This window comes from Pantherophis guttatus, chromosome 14 (genome assembly GCF_059756535.1).
Source record: "Pantherophis guttatus breed Tessera chromosome 14, ASM5975653v1, whole genome shotgun sequence".
In the NCBI taxonomy this organism is placed as follows: Eukaryota; Metazoa; Chordata; class Lepidosauria; order Squamata; family Colubridae; genus Pantherophis; species Pantherophis guttatus.
In genome coordinates, this window is record NC_142076.1 from 18,898,976 (window position 1) to 18,916,645 (window position 17,670).

Below are 17,670 nucleotides of genomic sequence, written 5' to 3' on the forward strand. Positions count from 1 at the left end.
AAGATTGTTTACGTATTCTGGATGTGTTTGGAGTTTGACACTGTTGGACATCAAATTCAGAAACTTTCCAGAAGAGTCAAAAGTGAGCTATTTTGGACTCGGATGCTATTTTATTTTTTTGTTTTTGCACAAGTGCTGTTTAAGTTTACTGTGTTTGGATTATTCTCTCTTGGGAGCAGGTAGTGTTTCGATCGACAAGCTCAGCGTCTTAGCTACTCCATGGTTGAATAAACTACAACCAGGGATGGGTTCTAATTTTTTTTACTACCGGTTCTGTGGGCGTGGCTTATTTTGTGGGTGTGGCTTGGAGGTCATGTGACTAGGTGGGCGTGGCTAGCTGGTCAGAGTCATTTCTGGAAGGTCCTCGCACTTATGACCAGTCCTCGCACTTACGACCCGACTCATTTGTTTGCTTTTAACACTAGGACGACCCTTTGAAGCCAAACGGCAAGAGTTTAAACAGTTTTTTTCCCTCTAGTCATCAGCTGGGACTCAGGAGGCAGCAATAGATTGGGGGTGGGACCAAATAACAGGTAAGAATAACGTGGGGGGGAGGGCGGGGGGGGAGAACCGGTTCGGTGACGTCATATCATCACCGCTACCGGCTCGGCCGAACCGGACCAAACCCGGAGGAACCCACCACACCATTTAAGGGCTTAGTGCAAAGCAAGAACTCAAACTCATATCCCATTCACACACATTTCTTATCCACCTTGGGGTAACTGGAACTCACTTAGTCGAGGCAGTGGACTGCACCCCACCGTTGGAGGTCAGAGTCCAGTATTTCCCAGTACAAGTCCGGAAGGTGCATTTCTTGGTCTCTTTGTTGATTTCCATCTGGAAGGTTTCTTGGTCACCTTCTTCATCTTGGTTGGCCGAGAGATCGATCCCTAGAAGAAGAGACACAAGATGGCGGAGGGAGTCAAGGCCAGCCCTTGTAGGCCTGCCCCTAAATAGGTATCCAAAGTCTTATCTTGTCTATACAGGTAGCCCTCGCTTAGCAAGGCTGGGGAATTCTGGTAGTTGAAGCCCTTGAGTCTTAAAAGTTATCACGGATGTCTGGGGAATTCGATGTTCTGACCTAGGCTCCTTTAAAAAGCAGGGAGCAGAGTCTCGGTCCCGGCAAAACCTCTTTTATTTACACAAGACTGTGAATTCCTTTCATTCACAGTCAGCAAGGCCTGTCCAAACAGTCTTTCAGAGGAATATTTATCAACACAGACCTTATCTCGCTTGGCAAGCTGCCACGTAACTAGTTTCCAAACGCAGTACAAGGCAAAACTTGGCACAGAGTCTCTCAGAGTCACGGAACGAATACATTGTTTCCCGCAAAAGCCCCCTCCCCATTTGCTCCTCTTTTGTTTCCAGTGGGAGGGGCCAATCACCTCCAAGGTGTGGCTTTACTCCCAAGTCGACCCTGCTTTCTGAGTTGTTCTTGTCTTCTGGCAGCTCTGTGCATGTGGGAACAGGCTCCAGCTGTTCCTCTGCCTCACTGCTGTTTAACTCCCTCTCTGCCTCCGATGCAGAGTCCTTGTCCGAGCTTTCCCCAGCCCCCAGGATTGGTCCATGTTCCTTCCCAACCTCCTCACTGTCCGACTCTGCTGCCAGCTCTGTTGGCCACGGCGGGCCACAACATTCTGGGAGTTAAAGCCCATAAGTCTGAAAGTTACCATGGATGGCTGGGGAATTCTGGGAGTTAAAGCCCATAAGTCTATAAAAGTTACCACAGTTGGGACACCCCTGGTTTAGACTCTTCTCAAAGCTAACACATCTAACGAACACCGAATTCTGGAAGTCCACCTATCTTACAAAGCTGAGAAACACTGCTTTAAGCTAATGCAGACTTGATCCTGTAGAAGACGAATAAGGAGGGTGGGACTGAAAAAAAACCCATGGCAAAAATACAACCTAAAAATAGCCCAATTTGTTGGAAGTGCAAAAAGGCACAAGGGACTTTCTATCATTTATGGTGGACGTGCCCGGCAGCAAAGAAATTTTGGTCTAACATCAAAAAATGGTTGGAACAAATAACAAAAACACAGATTGAAAAAGAACCAGAAACATTTTTATTAGGAATATTTAACAAATCATACCCTAAGGATATCAAATATCTTACAATTCATATATTAACTGCTGCAAGAATAACCTACGCAAGAAATTGGAAACAAGAAAAAATACCAAGTGAAACAGAAGTAATAGGGAAAATTTTAGAATGCGCTGAAATGGATAGATTAACCAAAGAATTACAAGAAAAAGAAGAATCAGACTATTATAAAATATGGAATAATTGGTATAATTAGTTAAAAATTAGAAATATACAAAAAATATAGGGGATATATTACTGATTGATCCATATATATGTAATAAAAATATTATTAGATTACAGAAAGGTGAAGGAATATATTATAAATAGAAGTGTAGAACGTCACTCTGAAAAAATGCTTAAGAAGAAATTATATTCTTTTTGTGTATATGTTGTATAAATGTTAGTTGTGTATATGTTACGTATGTCTTTTTAAATATTTATATTCAATAAAAACTATTTAAAAAAAAAATCCATGGCTGGTTTGGGGAATTCTGAGAGTTGGAAGTCCCCAAGCCTTAAAAGTTGCCGCAGTTGGACACCCCTGTCAAAGACCCTGCTCACCCCTCAGGGAGGAATCTAAGAGAGAGAGAAATGCTTCATCGGCAGTTGCTGCTGCTTCCTCAAAATTCACACAGACCAACACCAACTGCTCACATGCTTGGCAAGTCCCGCTCTTGAAATTCCTCAGAGTTCGGAATTTGCATCCTCAGCATTTCTGTCTCTGCTCCAATGAGCACAAAAAAAAAAAAAACCTCAAAAAAAAAACCCCTCCAGGGGCAGAGACAGCCAGCTAAAAGAGACAATGACAAGATGGCAGGAACCCCGTGGAGAAAAGAGAAAGAAAGAAAAGGAATGCAGTGGCCCCACTCTTCTGAGCTAAACCCCACGGAGAAGAGCTGAACAGTAGCAAGATAGCATCCAGACATTCCCCAGGAGGACAGCCAAGGAGTGAAGTGCTAATACCACTTTATAAGGTCTTAGTAAGGCCACACTTGGAATCCTGCATCCAGTTTTGGTCGCCACGATGTAAAAAAGATGTGGAGACTCTAGAAAGAGTGCAGAGAAGAACAACAAAGAGGATTAGGGGACTGGAGGCTAAAACATAGGAAGAACAGTTGCAGGAACGGGGTAGTCTGATGAAAAGAAGGACTAGGGGAAACATAATAGCAGTGTTCCTATATCTCAGGGGCTGCCCCAAAGAAGAGGGAGTCAAGCTATTCTCCAAAGCACCTGAGAGTAGGACAAGAAGTGATGGATGGAAACTAATCAAGGAGAGAAGCAACTTAGAACTAGGGAGAAATTTCCTGACAGTGAGAACAATTAAGCAGTGGAACAACTTGCCTCCAGAAGTTGTGAATGCTCCAACACTGGAAGTTTTTAAGAAGATGTTGGATCACCATTTGTCTGAAGTGGTGGAGGGTTTCCTGCCTAAACAGGGGGTTGGACTAGAAGACCTCCAAGGTCCCTTCCAACTCCTGTTCTGTTCTGTTCTGAGCCTCCGGTGATTACGCACCATTAACAAAGGCAATCCAAGCACAACATGGATTCTTAAGGACACAACCTTCTTATGGAGTAGTGGACCTTCTCAAGGTCTTGCTTGAGGTACCAATGGCCAGGCTCCAATTATCTCTATTCTCTTTGGAAGCACACGGAATTCCATTTCCTTCGGATTGATCACAATCTGAAGGTTCCTCCAATGCTGGAGACAAACTGGCCTTCACCTCTTCCAATGTCATCCCTCAAGACAACCCTTTCAAGTACGTTGAGTTAGAAGGTTGACTTGGTCTTCAATCGTCCACGAGCTCCACGGTTCACAGTGGACTTCAGCCGAGTCTTCCTGGTCCCAAGTCCAACAATCTTAACCCCCTACAGCACACAGTCTGCCTTTAAATGGGGGGGGGGGGGGTGGACACAGCCATAGGGTTGTCCAACATTGGCCATTTTGAAGACCTGTGGACTTCAACTCCCAGAATTCTAGGTGTCCACAGGTCTTCAAGTTACTAAGGTCGGACAACTGTCTGCTGGACGTTGTGGGAGCTTCATCACTGGAAGGTTTCAAGAAGAGACTGGAGTGCCATTTGTCAGAAATGGTGTTGGGTTTCCTGCTTGGACTAGATGACCTCCAAGGACCCTTCCAACTCTGTTTAATTTGTATCAGATTCTACCAGCCAAGTCTTCACTGGCTGTTTCAGAGGTTTGTCTTCTGAAGACTTTTTTTTTTTTTGAGTTTTAAGAGTTTCTTGGACTCGGAGGCCCTTCTGTTGCTTGCCTTCCTGTCCATTTGCTCTTTAAGTGCAGACAGGAAATAAAGCCTTTTTTTTTTTTCCCTTACAAAAATAAACCTATCTTACCGGCAGCGAAAATGCATCGACTCCATAAAAACGTCTGACGTGCAAAATTAGAGCAAGGAAGGAAACTCAGTGGATGGCCAGATCAAAGTGGGGGGAGGAAGGGAGGGAGGGAAGGGGGAAAATGACCCATCCATTCTGCTATCCAAGCAAAAAATGGAGAAATGGACCGGAAAGCTCTCTTCTGCAGGGCGTCCTCGATTTGCGGACCACAAAATCGGGATTAGAATTTCCATCGCTGAGCAAGGCGGTTATTAAGCGAGTCACGGCTGATTTTTATGACCTTTTTTTTGAGGGGGGGTGCAGGGTCGTTAAGCGAATCAGGCTCTGGTTAAGCAAACCTGGTTTTCCCCCCTTGGTTATGCTCGATGGACGTTGCCTGGGAAGGCTGACCCTCGGATTCTGCACCCGTCATAAATGTAAGTTGGTCAGATAGGTACAGAATAACAAAGCGTTGAAAAGGGACCTTGTAGGTCAATCAATTTTGATCACGTGACTGTGGGGATGCTGCCAACGGTCGTAAGCGTGAAAAACCAGTCGTAAGTCACTTTTTAAACCAATCTAAAACTAAGGAGAAAATTCCTAACGGTGAGAACGATTCATCAACGCAAGCTTGGCCTCCAGAAGTTGTGGGTGCTTCATCATTGGAGCTTTTCAAGAAATTGGGACAACCCTTTGTCCAGAATGGAAGAGGGTCTCCTGCTTAAGCAGGGGGTTGGATAAGACCTCCAAGGTCCTTTCTAACTCTGTTAAAGGTAAAGGTTCCCCTCGCACATCTGTGCTAGTCGTTCCCGACTCTAGGGGGCGCTGCTCATCTCCGTTTCAAAGCCGAAGAGCCAGCGCTGTCCAAAGACGTCTCCGTGGTCATGTGGCCGGCATGACTCAACACCAATGGCGCACGGAACGCTGTTTCCTTCCCACCAAAGGTGGTCCCTATTTTTCTCCTTGCATTTTTTACCTGCTTTCGAACTGCTAGGTTGGCAGAAGCTGGGACAAGTAGGAGCTCACCGCATTACACGGCACTCGGGATTCGAACCACTGAACTGCCGATCAACAAACTCAGCATCTTAGCCACTGAGCCACCACGTCTCTTTCCGTTATTCTCTTATAAAACCATTTTTGAACTGTCCCTCAGAATTAGAATAGAATAATAATAATAACAGAGCTGGAAGGGTCCTTGGAGGTCATCTAGTCCAAGCAGAGACCCTACACCATTTCTGGCAGATGGCAATCCAATCTCTTTTTGAAAGCTTCCAGTGATGAAGCTCCCACAACTTCCAAAGGCAACTTCTGCTCCTTCGGTTGATTGTTCTCAGCGTCAGAAAATTCCTCCTTATTTCCAGGTTGAATCTCTCCTTGTTCAGTTTCCATCCATTGTTCCTTGTCTGGCCTTTCGGAGGCTTTGGAAAATAGCTTGACCCCCTTCCTCCTCTCTGGGGCAGCCCCTCAAATATTGCAAATTGCAAAGACTCATGTGACTATGGGGACACTGGGATGGCCATAAACATGAGGACCAGTTGCCCGTCCCTTTTTTCAGTGCTGTCGTACGTTCAAACGGTCATTAAACCAACGATTGTAAGTCATTATAGAGCCACGGTGGCACAGTGGTCAGAGTGCAGTACTGCAGGCTCCTTCTGATGACTGCCGGCTGACTGTAATTTGGCAGTTCAAATCCCACCAGGCTCAAGGTCGACTCAGCCTTCCTTCCATCCTTCCGAGGTGGGTAAAACGAGGACCCAGATTGTTGGGGGCAAGAGGCTGACTCTGCAAACTGCTTAGGGAGATTTCCTTCTTCCTTCCCAGTGGTTACAATGCAGCATTGTAGGCTAACTCTGCCCACTGCCAGCAGCTCGATCCTGACTGGCTCAAGGTTGACTTGGCCTTCCATCCTTCCAAGGCGGGTAAAATGAGGACCCAGATTGTTGGAGGCAAGAGGCCTGACTCTGTAAACTGCTTAGAGAGGGCTGTAAAAGCACTGTGAAGTGGTATATAAGTCTGCTATAGTGAAGGAAGGAAGGAAGGAAGGAAGGAAGGAAGGAAGGAAGGAAGGAAGGAAGGAAGGAAGCCATAGTGGTGCAGCTGTTACAATGTAGTGTTGCAGGCTATCTCTGCCCACTGCCAGGAGTTCAATCCTGACTGGCTCAAAGTTGACTCAGCCTTCCATCCTTCCGAGGTGGGTAAAATGAGGACCCAGATTGTTGGAGGCAAGAGGCCTGACTCTGTAAACTGCTTAGAGAGGGCTGTAAAAGCACTATGAAGCGCTATAGAAGTCTAAGTGCTATTGTGTAGCCCAGCGACATCCTTGGCACTGGTCTTGCCTCTGCCCCCCCTCCCGCCCCGGCCGGCGAAGCAGAGCTACTACTATTAGAGCAGAAAATTCTGAATTATGGCCAAAGAACCAGCTACATCTATTTCATCTATTTCTATGGAAACTGCCTACACGGAGAACGCGCGCAGCATCGTGGAACAGGATGACAGGGACTTAAACCCACTCTGTTTACTCAGCGGCAGCTGGATTTAGCTAAAGGCTGAGTGTGTTTGTCAACTACGCACACCCTCCAACTGCCAGAGTGTTGCCCGGGCATCTCAGCCTTCCGGGCACCCCTACAAAAATTAAATCCAGTCCCTGGATTGAGATTTACCTGTCCGGAGCCCCGTAACCCCACTCATGCCTGCATTTTTGGTATACTTGTGGCTTTGCGCTACAACCACACAAGAGTGAAATTTCCGCCTTCAATTCCAAGCTTGGTTTTAAAGAAGTAGTAAGGTTTAAGTAAGTAGTAAGTAAAGTAAAGGGACGCTTTGGCTAAGATGCTAAGCTTATCGATCAAAAGGTCGCCAGTTCAGAGGTTCGAATCCCTGGCGCCGCGTAACGGGGTGAGCTCCCGTGACTTGTCCCAGCTTCTGCCAACCTAGCAGTTCGAAAGCATGTAAAAAATGCAAGTAGAAAAAAATAGGGACCACCTTTGGTGGGAAGGGAACAGCATTCCCTGCGCCTTTGGTGTTGAGTTGTGCCGGCCACGTGACCACGGAGACGTCTTCGGACAGCGCTGGCTCTTCGGCTTTGAAACGGAGATGAGCACCGCCCCCTAGAGTCGGGAACGACTAGCACACATGTGCAAGGGGAACTTTTACCTTTAAGGTTTTGGAGTTTTAAAACCTTTAAAAACCCCTTCAAAAGCTTGGTTTTAGGGGTTTTTTAAGTTAAATTTTGAGGACTTAAAAACCCTTTGCTGGCTGGGGAATTTCTGGGAGTTGAAGTCCACAAGTCTTCAAAGTTGCCAAGGTTAGCAGCCTTGCTCTACAGCAATTTTTGGATGCTGCATCCCCTTTCTCAATTTCTCTGCAAAGCCAGAAGTGGACTTCACTTCTGGCTTTGCAGAAGTGGAGGAGAGAGCTAGCTCTGTTTAGCTTGAACCCCAAAAAGCACCATTGGCAGATCCCAAGGCAGGCAGGCAGACGTTTAATTACTAGCCTCCTGAAGGTCAGACAAAGGCTCCGAAGTCAGATGATTTCCCAGTGTGGCAATTAAGGAGGGAGATGAGCAGAGGGGTGGGGTGGGGAGAGGGGGTGGAGGCCACAGGGGAAAGCTTGACTCATCCTAGATTTTTGCAGGGAGGAAGAATTGAGTGGGGGATGCAGCTGGAAACATGAGCAAGCTGGATTTGCCGAAAGGAACAGCAATTGCTTAAAATCCAAGAGTGAGTGCAGAGAAGAGCAACAAAGACGATCAGGGGTCTGGAGGTTGCAGGAATTGGGTATGCCTAGCTTGATGAAAAAGAAGGACTAGGGTTGACATGATAGCAATGTTCCAATATTTGAGGGGCTGCCACAAAAAAGAAGGGGTTAATCTATTCTCCAAGGCGGGACTAGAAGCAATGGATGGAAACTAACCAAGGAGAGAAGCAACCTAGAACTAAGGAGCTGAGGTGGCGCAGTGGTTAGAGTGCAGCACTGCAGCTACTTCAGCTGTTCAGCAGATCAGCGGATTAAATCTCACCAGGCTCAAGGTTGACTCAGCCTTCCATCCTTCCGAGGTGGGTAAAACGAGGACCCAGATTGTTGGGGGGCAATAGGCTATTTAGTATACTGTCTTTGGTGTAAGCCGCCCGGAGTCCTCGGAGAGTGGGCGGCATAGAAATATGAATAATAAAAATTAAAAAAAATAAGGAGAAACTTCCTGACAGAACAATTAATCAGTGGAATGAGCCCTCTCTGTGGGCAAGCACGCTGTCGCTAGCTGCTCTTTTGGTTTCCGGCGCGCACATGCACGCCAACCAGCTGATCTTTGCATGTGCCGGAACCCTGGAAATCTGAAGACTAGCTTGCTGGCGCGCACATGGTCACCTGGTCTTCGGGCTTCCAGCACTCCAGCACGTGCGAAGACCAGCTGGCACATGTGCACCAGCTCCAGCTGGTCTTCAGGTTTGCGGGGCTGTGGCGCGTGTATGGCGCACGTTCCAGTTTGGGCACTCAGTGCCGAAAAGGTTCGCCATCCCTGGTATATACCCTGCTTAAGCAGGGGGTTGGATTAGAAGACCTCCCAGGTCCCTTCCAACTCGGTTATCCTGTTACGATTCTTCAATTGTCCCCTTTTATCGAAATCCAGAGATGGCCAAGCCCGTGTCTTTTCATCCAGCCCACAATTCTTCCAGCTAACCTTTCGGCTCGACGACGTCGAGGAAGGCAAGAACGGGAGACCACGAGCTGATGGGTCGTTTTGCCCATCTTCAGCTTTGAAGCCAGAGAAACTTGTGACAACACGCAACAAGACGGAAATGAGAACTTCAGAGAAGCCCTAAGCCTGGCCCTCCCAACCCTTCCCCTTTCCCTGCAAAGATTGTGGATAAATCTTGGGGAAGAAAAGCAGCAACTTCTGGCTGCAACCCCAGGCGCGTGGACTGCATGAGGTCACGTGCGCCAAGCTGCAGGGGCTGTTTGAATCTTTACAGAAAAGCACAATGAGATTTCTTTGGCTCTGCTGGGACACAAGGCTGCAGCAAACCCAGCTGAACAGCACCGACTGGCAGCTCCGAGCATACAGTCCCAGAGGAAGCAGTACAGCAGCTCTGCCCTCCTCTCTCAGTTCAGCCCATAGGACATTTCTTGGGGTCAGGGGAAGCCAAATAATATTGATATTATTTATGCCGGAGGCAGAATTCCACTTTGGATCAAGATGGCCTCAAGGAACATTACTACCCCTTTGGGAGGGTGCGAAAAGACAACTGAAACATTCTGTTGGGGGAAAGGCAATTAAATAGCCTCCAATGTTATGGGGGGAAAAATATTAAAATTACATTGGCGACCTCATATAAAGAAAACCTGTATAAAATGTTTTACAGGTGGCACTTCCCACCCACAAGATTGGCAAAAATTAGCAAAAAATATTTTTCCAAGATGTTGGAAATGTGAGGTGGTCCCAGGGTTCTATTATCACATGTGGTGGGAGTGCTTAAAAAACACAGAAAGTTTTTGGTATCAAATAAAGAGCTGCCTAGAAGAGATTTTAACAATTAAAATAGAAGTCAAACCAGAATTTTTCTTATTGGGAATGACAAGACGGTAAATATAATAAAAATGCAATCTACTTAATATTACATATATTAACCGCTGCAAGAATAGCATTTGCTCAGAAATGGAAGAGTAAAGAAACACCTTCAGTGTTATATAAAATCTACAATTGTGCAGAAATGGACAGACTCACTTTGGAACTCAAAAATAAAAGCGAATCAACGTATTATGAAATCTGGACTAAATTTTATGAATGGTTAGACAAGAGGAAGAATGCCAAGAAGGTGGTGTAGTGAATGTCTAGAAATAATATATGTCAATGTATACCGAACTTGTGATTGAGATATAGGTTTATTGGATATGGATATACCCCATTTTCCCCAAAATAAGACATCCCCCGATAATAAGCCCAATCGGGCTTTTGAGTGCATGGCAATAAGGCCAAGCGCTTATTTCAGGGTTCAAAAAAATGTAAGACAGGGTCTTATTTTCAGGGAAACACGGTAGTTAGTTAGGAGGAATTATGTAGTATGCTTGACATGTAATGAAGTAAGAGATATGTATATTTGTATATAGATTAAGGAATATATTACTTATTAATTTGAATTAGACGGAAATGTTAGAAACCGAAGATGTCAAACCATGTAAATTTGAATTATTAATAAAAAACTTGAAAAGAAAAGAAATAACCTCCAATGTGTTGAAAAAGATCATTTTAAGGTCTAAGTTTCTGGTCCACATGATTGGTTCCCCAAATTTTGGATGCGGCCTCCTGCGTGTCGCCGAATTGCAATTGTTTTATAGGTGACTGGGAAATCTTCAGTGGAGGGGAAAGCATCCTTGAGACTTGCAATTTCGTTAATTGAATTTGGGATTAAAAATCGGATACTTGCCTCGCCTCGGAGAGCCCCACGCTGTTTTCTTAGCTGTGCGCTCAATTCTCCAAATGAGGTTGCATGTTCCAAACTCTTCTTCTTTACAAAATATCCTCCCCCCACACACAAATAGGTTCCTGAATTGACCCTCCCCTCTGTAAAATAGGCTAGGAACCGTTAAGCATCTTCCCTCATTAAAAAAGGTCATTGCATCCACCAATTAAGGCATCAGGAAATAATTCAAAGGTCCCCTTTCAAAGCCAGGCATTTTAAGAATAGGGCGTTTTACTTTTTAATCTCTCTTCATTCCTGCTCTCTTGACTAAGAAGACCCAGCGACCCCTTCCTTCCTCCCCACTCCCACCCCCCAAAAAACCCCCAAGGACTGCTTATTCAGCACATCCTGGCTTATGCCTGCAGGTGGTGCCCCCCCTCCCTTCTCTTCCTCATTACCCCAATTTGCAAAAACTGCCCCAAGAGAACTGCCTTCCCATCAAAGCAGCAAAGCAACACAACCTACCAACCCCTGGGGAACGCGAAGGGTGTGCGAGTCACATCTGGCAGGTGGAAGGAAGCAGAAGATCAGCCTTTCCAAGACCTGCGGAGATGCTATTTCACACCCCTCTCCTGGCGAGAAGAAAATAATTTCTTCTTCTTCTTCTTCTTCTTCTTCTTCTTCTTCTTCTTCTTCTTCTTCTTCTTCTTCTTCTTCTTCTTCTTCTTCTTCTTCTTCTTCTTCTTCTTCTTCTTCTTCTTCTTCTTCTTCTTCTTCTTCTTCTTCTTCTTCTTCTTCTTCTTCTTCTTCTTCTTCTTCTCCTCCTCCTCCTCCTCCTCCTCCTCCTCCTCCTCCTCCTCCTCCTCCTCCTCCTCCTCCTCCTCCTCCTCCTTCTCCCTTCTCCCTTCTCCCTTCTCCCTCCTCCTCTTCCTCTTCCTCTTCTTCTTCTATATCCATCACTGGACATCGGCGATCCTATTTTTATCAACAGCCGCACGAAAAAGTACTGCTGAGTTTTGTCCAAACCAGTCCCTTAGGTTTTGAAGCCATTTATTTATTTATTAGTTCGATTTATATATGCCGCCCTTCTCCAGAGACTCAGGGCGGCTTACAATGCGTTAAGCAATAGCCTTCATACTTTTGTATATACCTGCTTAGTAGGGCTTTTGCCTCCCCCCCCCAAAGCGGTGTTCTTTTTTATACAAAGTCAGCTTATTGCCCCCACAATCTGGGTGCTCATTTTACCTACCTCGGAAGGATGGAAGGCTGAGTCAACCTTGAGCCTGGTGAGATTTGAACTCGCAGTAATTGCAGGCAGCTGGCAGCTAAGTACTACTTTAACAGCAGCGGTTTAGTCCACTGCGCCACCAAGCCATGACAGGGATGGGGCTGCTGGGGGTTCGCAGGGGTTCGGGAGAACCTCTAGCTAAGATTCTGTGCAGTTCGGAGAACCCCCCAAATCCCACTCCTGGCTGGCCCAGCCCACCCCTCCCCTCCCAGGAGTCCCCACGCGGCCTGTTTTGGATTTTGGGTGCAGGTAAGTACAGGGCGCGCATGGAGGCTTAGGGAGGACAAAAAAGAAGTTTGGGAAGGCCAGAAACGGGCCCATTTCCAGCCTCCAGAGCCTGGGGAGGCCGTTTTCACCCTCCTGGAGGCTCGAGAAAAGCCTCCGGAGCCCGGGGAGGGCAAAAATCCCTCCCCCCCTGCCGTGGTGCAGGAGGCTGACTAGGCCACACCCATGATAGCCACGCCCACCCAGCAACCGAGTAGAGAACCCCTTGCTAAATTTTTGAAGCCCACCCCTGAGTCTGGACCTCCTTTGCCTTCAATCTTTCCTTGGAGGATTAAGTGAAGGATGCCGTATTTTTCCGGGTGTCGCATCCCATGTCCGAAATATTCTAACTTTCGCTTTTTTTTTTATGGTTTTGAGGATTTCCCTTGGCTTTTCCCAGGCGGCTTATCCCCTCCTCATTTCTGATTTTGTCAACCCAACTTATACGTAACAGCCGCCTGTAAATCCACATTTCAAACGCTTTTGGTCTCTTCAAGTGGCTTTCTGTCCGAGACCAACTCTCCACTCCGTAGAGCAAGATAGAAAAGATGTAACGTCTGACGAGCCTGATTATTATTATCTTAGGTTTATGTCGTGCAAAATCATGGCAAAGCTGAAATCTCGGACAGAGACTAGGAGGCAAACTCTGGCTCTGCCCTCTTGCCATCTTTTAAAGCTCGCCCTGCCAACTGGGTTCACCCTTTCGGAGTCGCTGGAGAGCCAACGCGGCTACCGGCGCCAACTCCGGCCAGCTGCACACTCTTGCGGATAATAAATCCATTCATAGTGCTTTTTCCCAGGTTCACGGCTGAGCAAAAAAAATTAACCCAGTCCAGGGACAAACGCCCCAACTGTTGCTCTCCGGGAACCTAGAAGGGGGGGGGGGCTGTGGGAACAGCCCAGATGCAAAGGTGGGGACGTCCAATCCACTCTGCTCATCATTATTTTATTCTTTTTGTTTTTAGAAAGGGTGGGTAGGTTTTCAGCTCTGCCCTTCCTTCCCTAGGCATCAATTAAAGGGCAAAGCAGGAGTTTCCACATTGGTCTCTGGCCAGGCTAACCAAAACAGATGCTCCTTGATCACCAGGGATAGGGACAGAGTTTTAAGGAGGGGTCACTTGACCCAAATCATTGCAGCCTATTGTGCTTTGAACCCTCTTCTCAAGGGGTGAAATCCAGCAGGTTCTGGAGAACCGGTAGCGGAAATTTTGAGCAGTTCGGAGAACCGGCAAATACCACCTCTGGCTGGCCCCAGAATGGAGTGGGAATGGGGATTTTGCAGTATCCTTCCCTTGGAGTGGGATGGGAATGGAGATTTTACAGTATCCTTTCCCTGGAGTGGGGAGGAAATGGGGATTTTGCAGTAACCTTCCCTTGGAGTGGGATGGGAATGGAGATTTTGCAATATCCTTCCCCTGGAGTGGGGAGGAAATGGGGATTTTGCAGTATCCTTCCCCTGGAGTGGGGAGGGAATGGGGATTTTGCAGTATCCTTTCCCTTGGAGTGGGATGGGAATGGAGATTTTGCAGTATCCTTCCCGTGGAGTGGGGTGGGACTGGGGATTTTGCAATATCCTTCCCCTGGAGTGGGATGGGAATGGAGATTTTACAGTATCCTTCCCCTGGAGTGGGGAGGAAATGGGGATTTTGCAGTATCCTTCCCCTTGAGTGGGGTGGGACTGGGGATTTTGCAATATCCTTCCCCTGTCATGCCCACAGAACCGGTAGTAAAAAAAAATTGGATTTCACCACTGCTCTTCTCCCTTCCTCCAGAGCAGGGGTCTCCAACCTTGACACCTTTAAGACCTGTGGACTTCAACTATTTGCTGGCTGAGGAATTCTGGGAATTGAAGTCCACAAGACTTTAAAAAGTTGCCAAGGTTGGAGACCCCTCCTCCAGAGAAAAGCCCTGCCTCGGCCTGCAAGAATAGGGGTTCAATTCTCGCACCAGGAATGCTTTGCCGGTAGAATTTATTTCTGCACAATCCAATCGAGATCAATCTGGGAGGACGGCATCCTAAGGATTCTTAACCCTGGATCGATGCAACTCTGCATCACGTCAATTGGGAAAACGGCAAAAATAATATATTAAAAAAAAAAAACTCATTGGTTTGCAATAAGGAGAGAGGAGGAAGAGCGAACCGAAGGGAAAGAGCCAAGTGATGTATAGGTCGCCTTAAAGAAAGAAAGAGCAACGGGGCCTCCTGTCCAGAGGCAAGGAAAGTTGCAGCCCAAATCGAGAGGTAGGTTTAGCAGACTAAATACCTTGTTGTTAACATTCAGCTGCCTGCAATTACTGCAGGTTCGAATCTCGCCAGGCTCAATGTTGACTCAGCCTTCCATCCTTTCTAAGGTAGGTAAATTGAGGACCCAGTTTGTGGGGGCAATAAGCTGACTTTGTATAAATATACAAAAGGATGAAGGCTATTGCTTAACGCATTGTAAGCCGCCCTGAGTCTCCGGAGAAGGGCAGCATATAAATCAAATTTAAAAAAAAACAACAACGAAGGTGATTGTGTATTCCTTGGACAGCAAAGGTGACTAACAAGTATTGGAGCAGGTAACACCAGACATGGCACTGGAAGGCAAAAAGTCACAAAATTGCACCTCACTTCTTTTGGCCAGGTCATGCCAAAAAGGTGGGGGTGGAATTCACTGGAGAAAGCAATTATCTTCGTGGTAAAAGGAAACCAGGCTGTCAGATAAACACGGTGGGTAAAGCTAAAGGTAAAGGTTCTCCTCGCACATACGTGCTAGTCGTTCCTGACTCTAGGGGGCGGTGCTCATCTCCGTTTCAAAGCCGGAGAGCCAGCGCTGTCTGAAGATGTCTCCGTGGTCATGTGGCCGGCATGACTCAATGCCAAAGGTGCACGGGACACTGTCCCCTTCCCACCAAAGGTGGTTCCCTATTTTTCTACCTGCATTTTTTAACGTGCTTTCGAACTGCTAGGTTGGCAGAAGCTGGGACAAGTCACGGGAGCTCACCCCGTTACGCGGCACCAGGGATTCGAACCGCCGAACTGCCGACCTTCCGATCGATGAGCTCAGCCACCGCATCCAAAACTGGCCACCAAAACTGGCCACAGTTTAGAACAACTCAAAGGAGCAGTCCAAGATTTGGAGACTTGGAGAGACCATCTGGCCCTTAGAATCACCAAGAGTGGGACACGACGGAATGGATATCATCATCATCATCATCATCATCATCAGACAGAACCACCTGTTATTGTGATCAAATGCTTTTTAGCAGGGATTCATCGTTTCCAAACGTGTTTGTAAAGGACATTTTCAATTCTCAACTCTTGGTTTTGTGTGATTCCTCCCCGTTTCCACTTTCTTGTTTTCACGTTAGGGGGGGGCGTTTTCTCTTGCCTCCCGTCCTCCAGAATTTCAGGGTGGGTGGACTACCAGTGAATGAACCTTGACAAAAACTGTGGGTGTTCAGCGAAAGGCATGCATGCAGCTCCCATCCCCCCAAGTTTGAAAACAACAAGGACAACAATGCCTCTTTCTCCAGCGCATCTCCTCCTCCGTTCTTGACACAAAACCTAGCTTTGCAAACTGGGATAGTTGTTCCCAAGGCTGCCACTGGGCATTGACAAGGAAGCAGCAATTTCCTTGAGTTGGATGGAGAACTCTCCGGCTGAAGCAATCCCCCCCTTTGGGGGAGGGGGTGCCTGGGGGTCTCTGAGCTTGATGGTTTTCTTGCAGATGTTTTGTTATTAAAACTTGATAGCGCTGATGATTTTACTTAGTTGGGTCATGAAACATCTGCAAGAAAACCACCAAGCTCAGAGAGCACCAAGAGGAAGGAAGGAAGGAAGGAAGGAAGGAAGGAAGGAAGGAAGGAAGGAAGGAAGGAAGGAAGGAAGGAAGGAAGGATACTAATGACATTAGCTAGTTGGGTCATGAAACATCTGCAAGAAAACCATCAAGCTCAGAAAGCACCAAGAGGAAAGGAAGGAAGGAAGGAAGGAAGGAAGGAAGGAAGGAAGGAAGGAAGGAAGGAAGGAAGGAAGGAAGGAAGGATACTAATGACATTAGCTAGTTGGGTCATGAAACATCTGTAAGAAAACCATCAAGCTCAGAGAGCACCAAGAGGAAGGAAGGAAGGAAGGAAGGAAGGAAGGAAGGAAGGAAGGAAGGAAGGGTTACTAGTTAGTTGGGTCATGAAACATTAGCTAGTTGGGTCATGAAACATCTGCAAGAAAACCACCAAGCTCAGAGAGCACCAAGAGGAAGGAAGGAAGGAAGGAAGGAAGGAAGGAAGGAAGGAAGGAAGGAAGGAAGGAAGGAAGGTTACTAATGACATTAGCTAGTTGAGTCATGAAACATCTGCAAGAAAACAACCAAGCTCAGAAAGCACTAAGAGCCCCACAGTCCTCTCCTCTTCCTCCTCAAACCCCTCTTCCCCCTAGCATTGATAATGTTACCTAGCTGGGTCATGAAACATCTGCAAAGAAACCACCAAGCTCAGGGTACACCAAGGACCCCACAGTTCCACCCTGAGCTCCAAATATTCTCTCCCCTCTGCATAACGCAACGGCCTTCAAGGCAGGGAAAACTCTCCATTCAAAGGACCCCTTTGCCCCTTAGGACCAGCCCCCTGGTGCCTTCCCCACTATTCCTGAATGACCACCAGCTGCTTAATATTAGCCTCAACGCACGAGTCAGACTTGCCAAATTGGACAAAGATTTCTTAGGAGGGCGAAAGAGACACAAGACCCTCCTCTCTTCCCTACCCCGTAGGGGCTGCCCAAGAATCTTGTTTTAAAAGACTCTTCTCTCCTTCTCTCTCATTTGAGTCCAATTAAAGGGGAGGGGGGGCTTGCTCCTAATGAGGGGCTGATGCTCCACAGACCTTGGCCATCTGCCAACCCTCCCTCCACCCCAATTACTAATTAGGAGAGGCAAGGAGCAATGCAACAATCCTATTTTGGGGTGGGGGTGACAAAGACCCCTTGACCAGCCATTGGCAACCTCTGTTCCATTTTTTTGTGCATTTGCTGGAGCGCAGACCTCAAATGTGCATCATGTAACATGTCTTGGGAGAGGGAGGGAGAAGGGGAGGGGTCTTTTCGACCCGTTCTTCCACATGGTTACCCTCCTCCCCAATCCTGGGCCGAATTAAAAACTCCACTGAAGAGACCAAGAGATCCATTCCCACCCAGACCCCAAAATTCTGAAAACGAGTTTTGCATTGTTCGATACTTCTGCACAAAGAGAAACCCCCCCACCCCCCGAGTAATTTAACGCAGCTGAGAGTAGGATGTACGTTCAAACGTTAAAAAATTCCATGTTGTCC

At 47.0% G+C, this 17,670-nt stretch overlaps 1 protein-coding gene across 1 annotated transcript in view; it reads right to left on the reverse strand.

The window, feature by feature from the left end:
- FSCN1 (fascin actin-bundling protein 1) overlaps positions 1-17,670 on the reverse strand; it is a 38,650-nt gene that overhangs the window by 5,793 nt on the left and 15,187 nt on the right. The window contains exon 2 of the mRNA XM_034436575.3: positions 734-890. Coding sequence (XP_034292466.2) covers positions 734-890 — 157 coding nt within the window. The remainder of the gene's footprint in view (positions 1-733; positions 891-17,670) is intronic.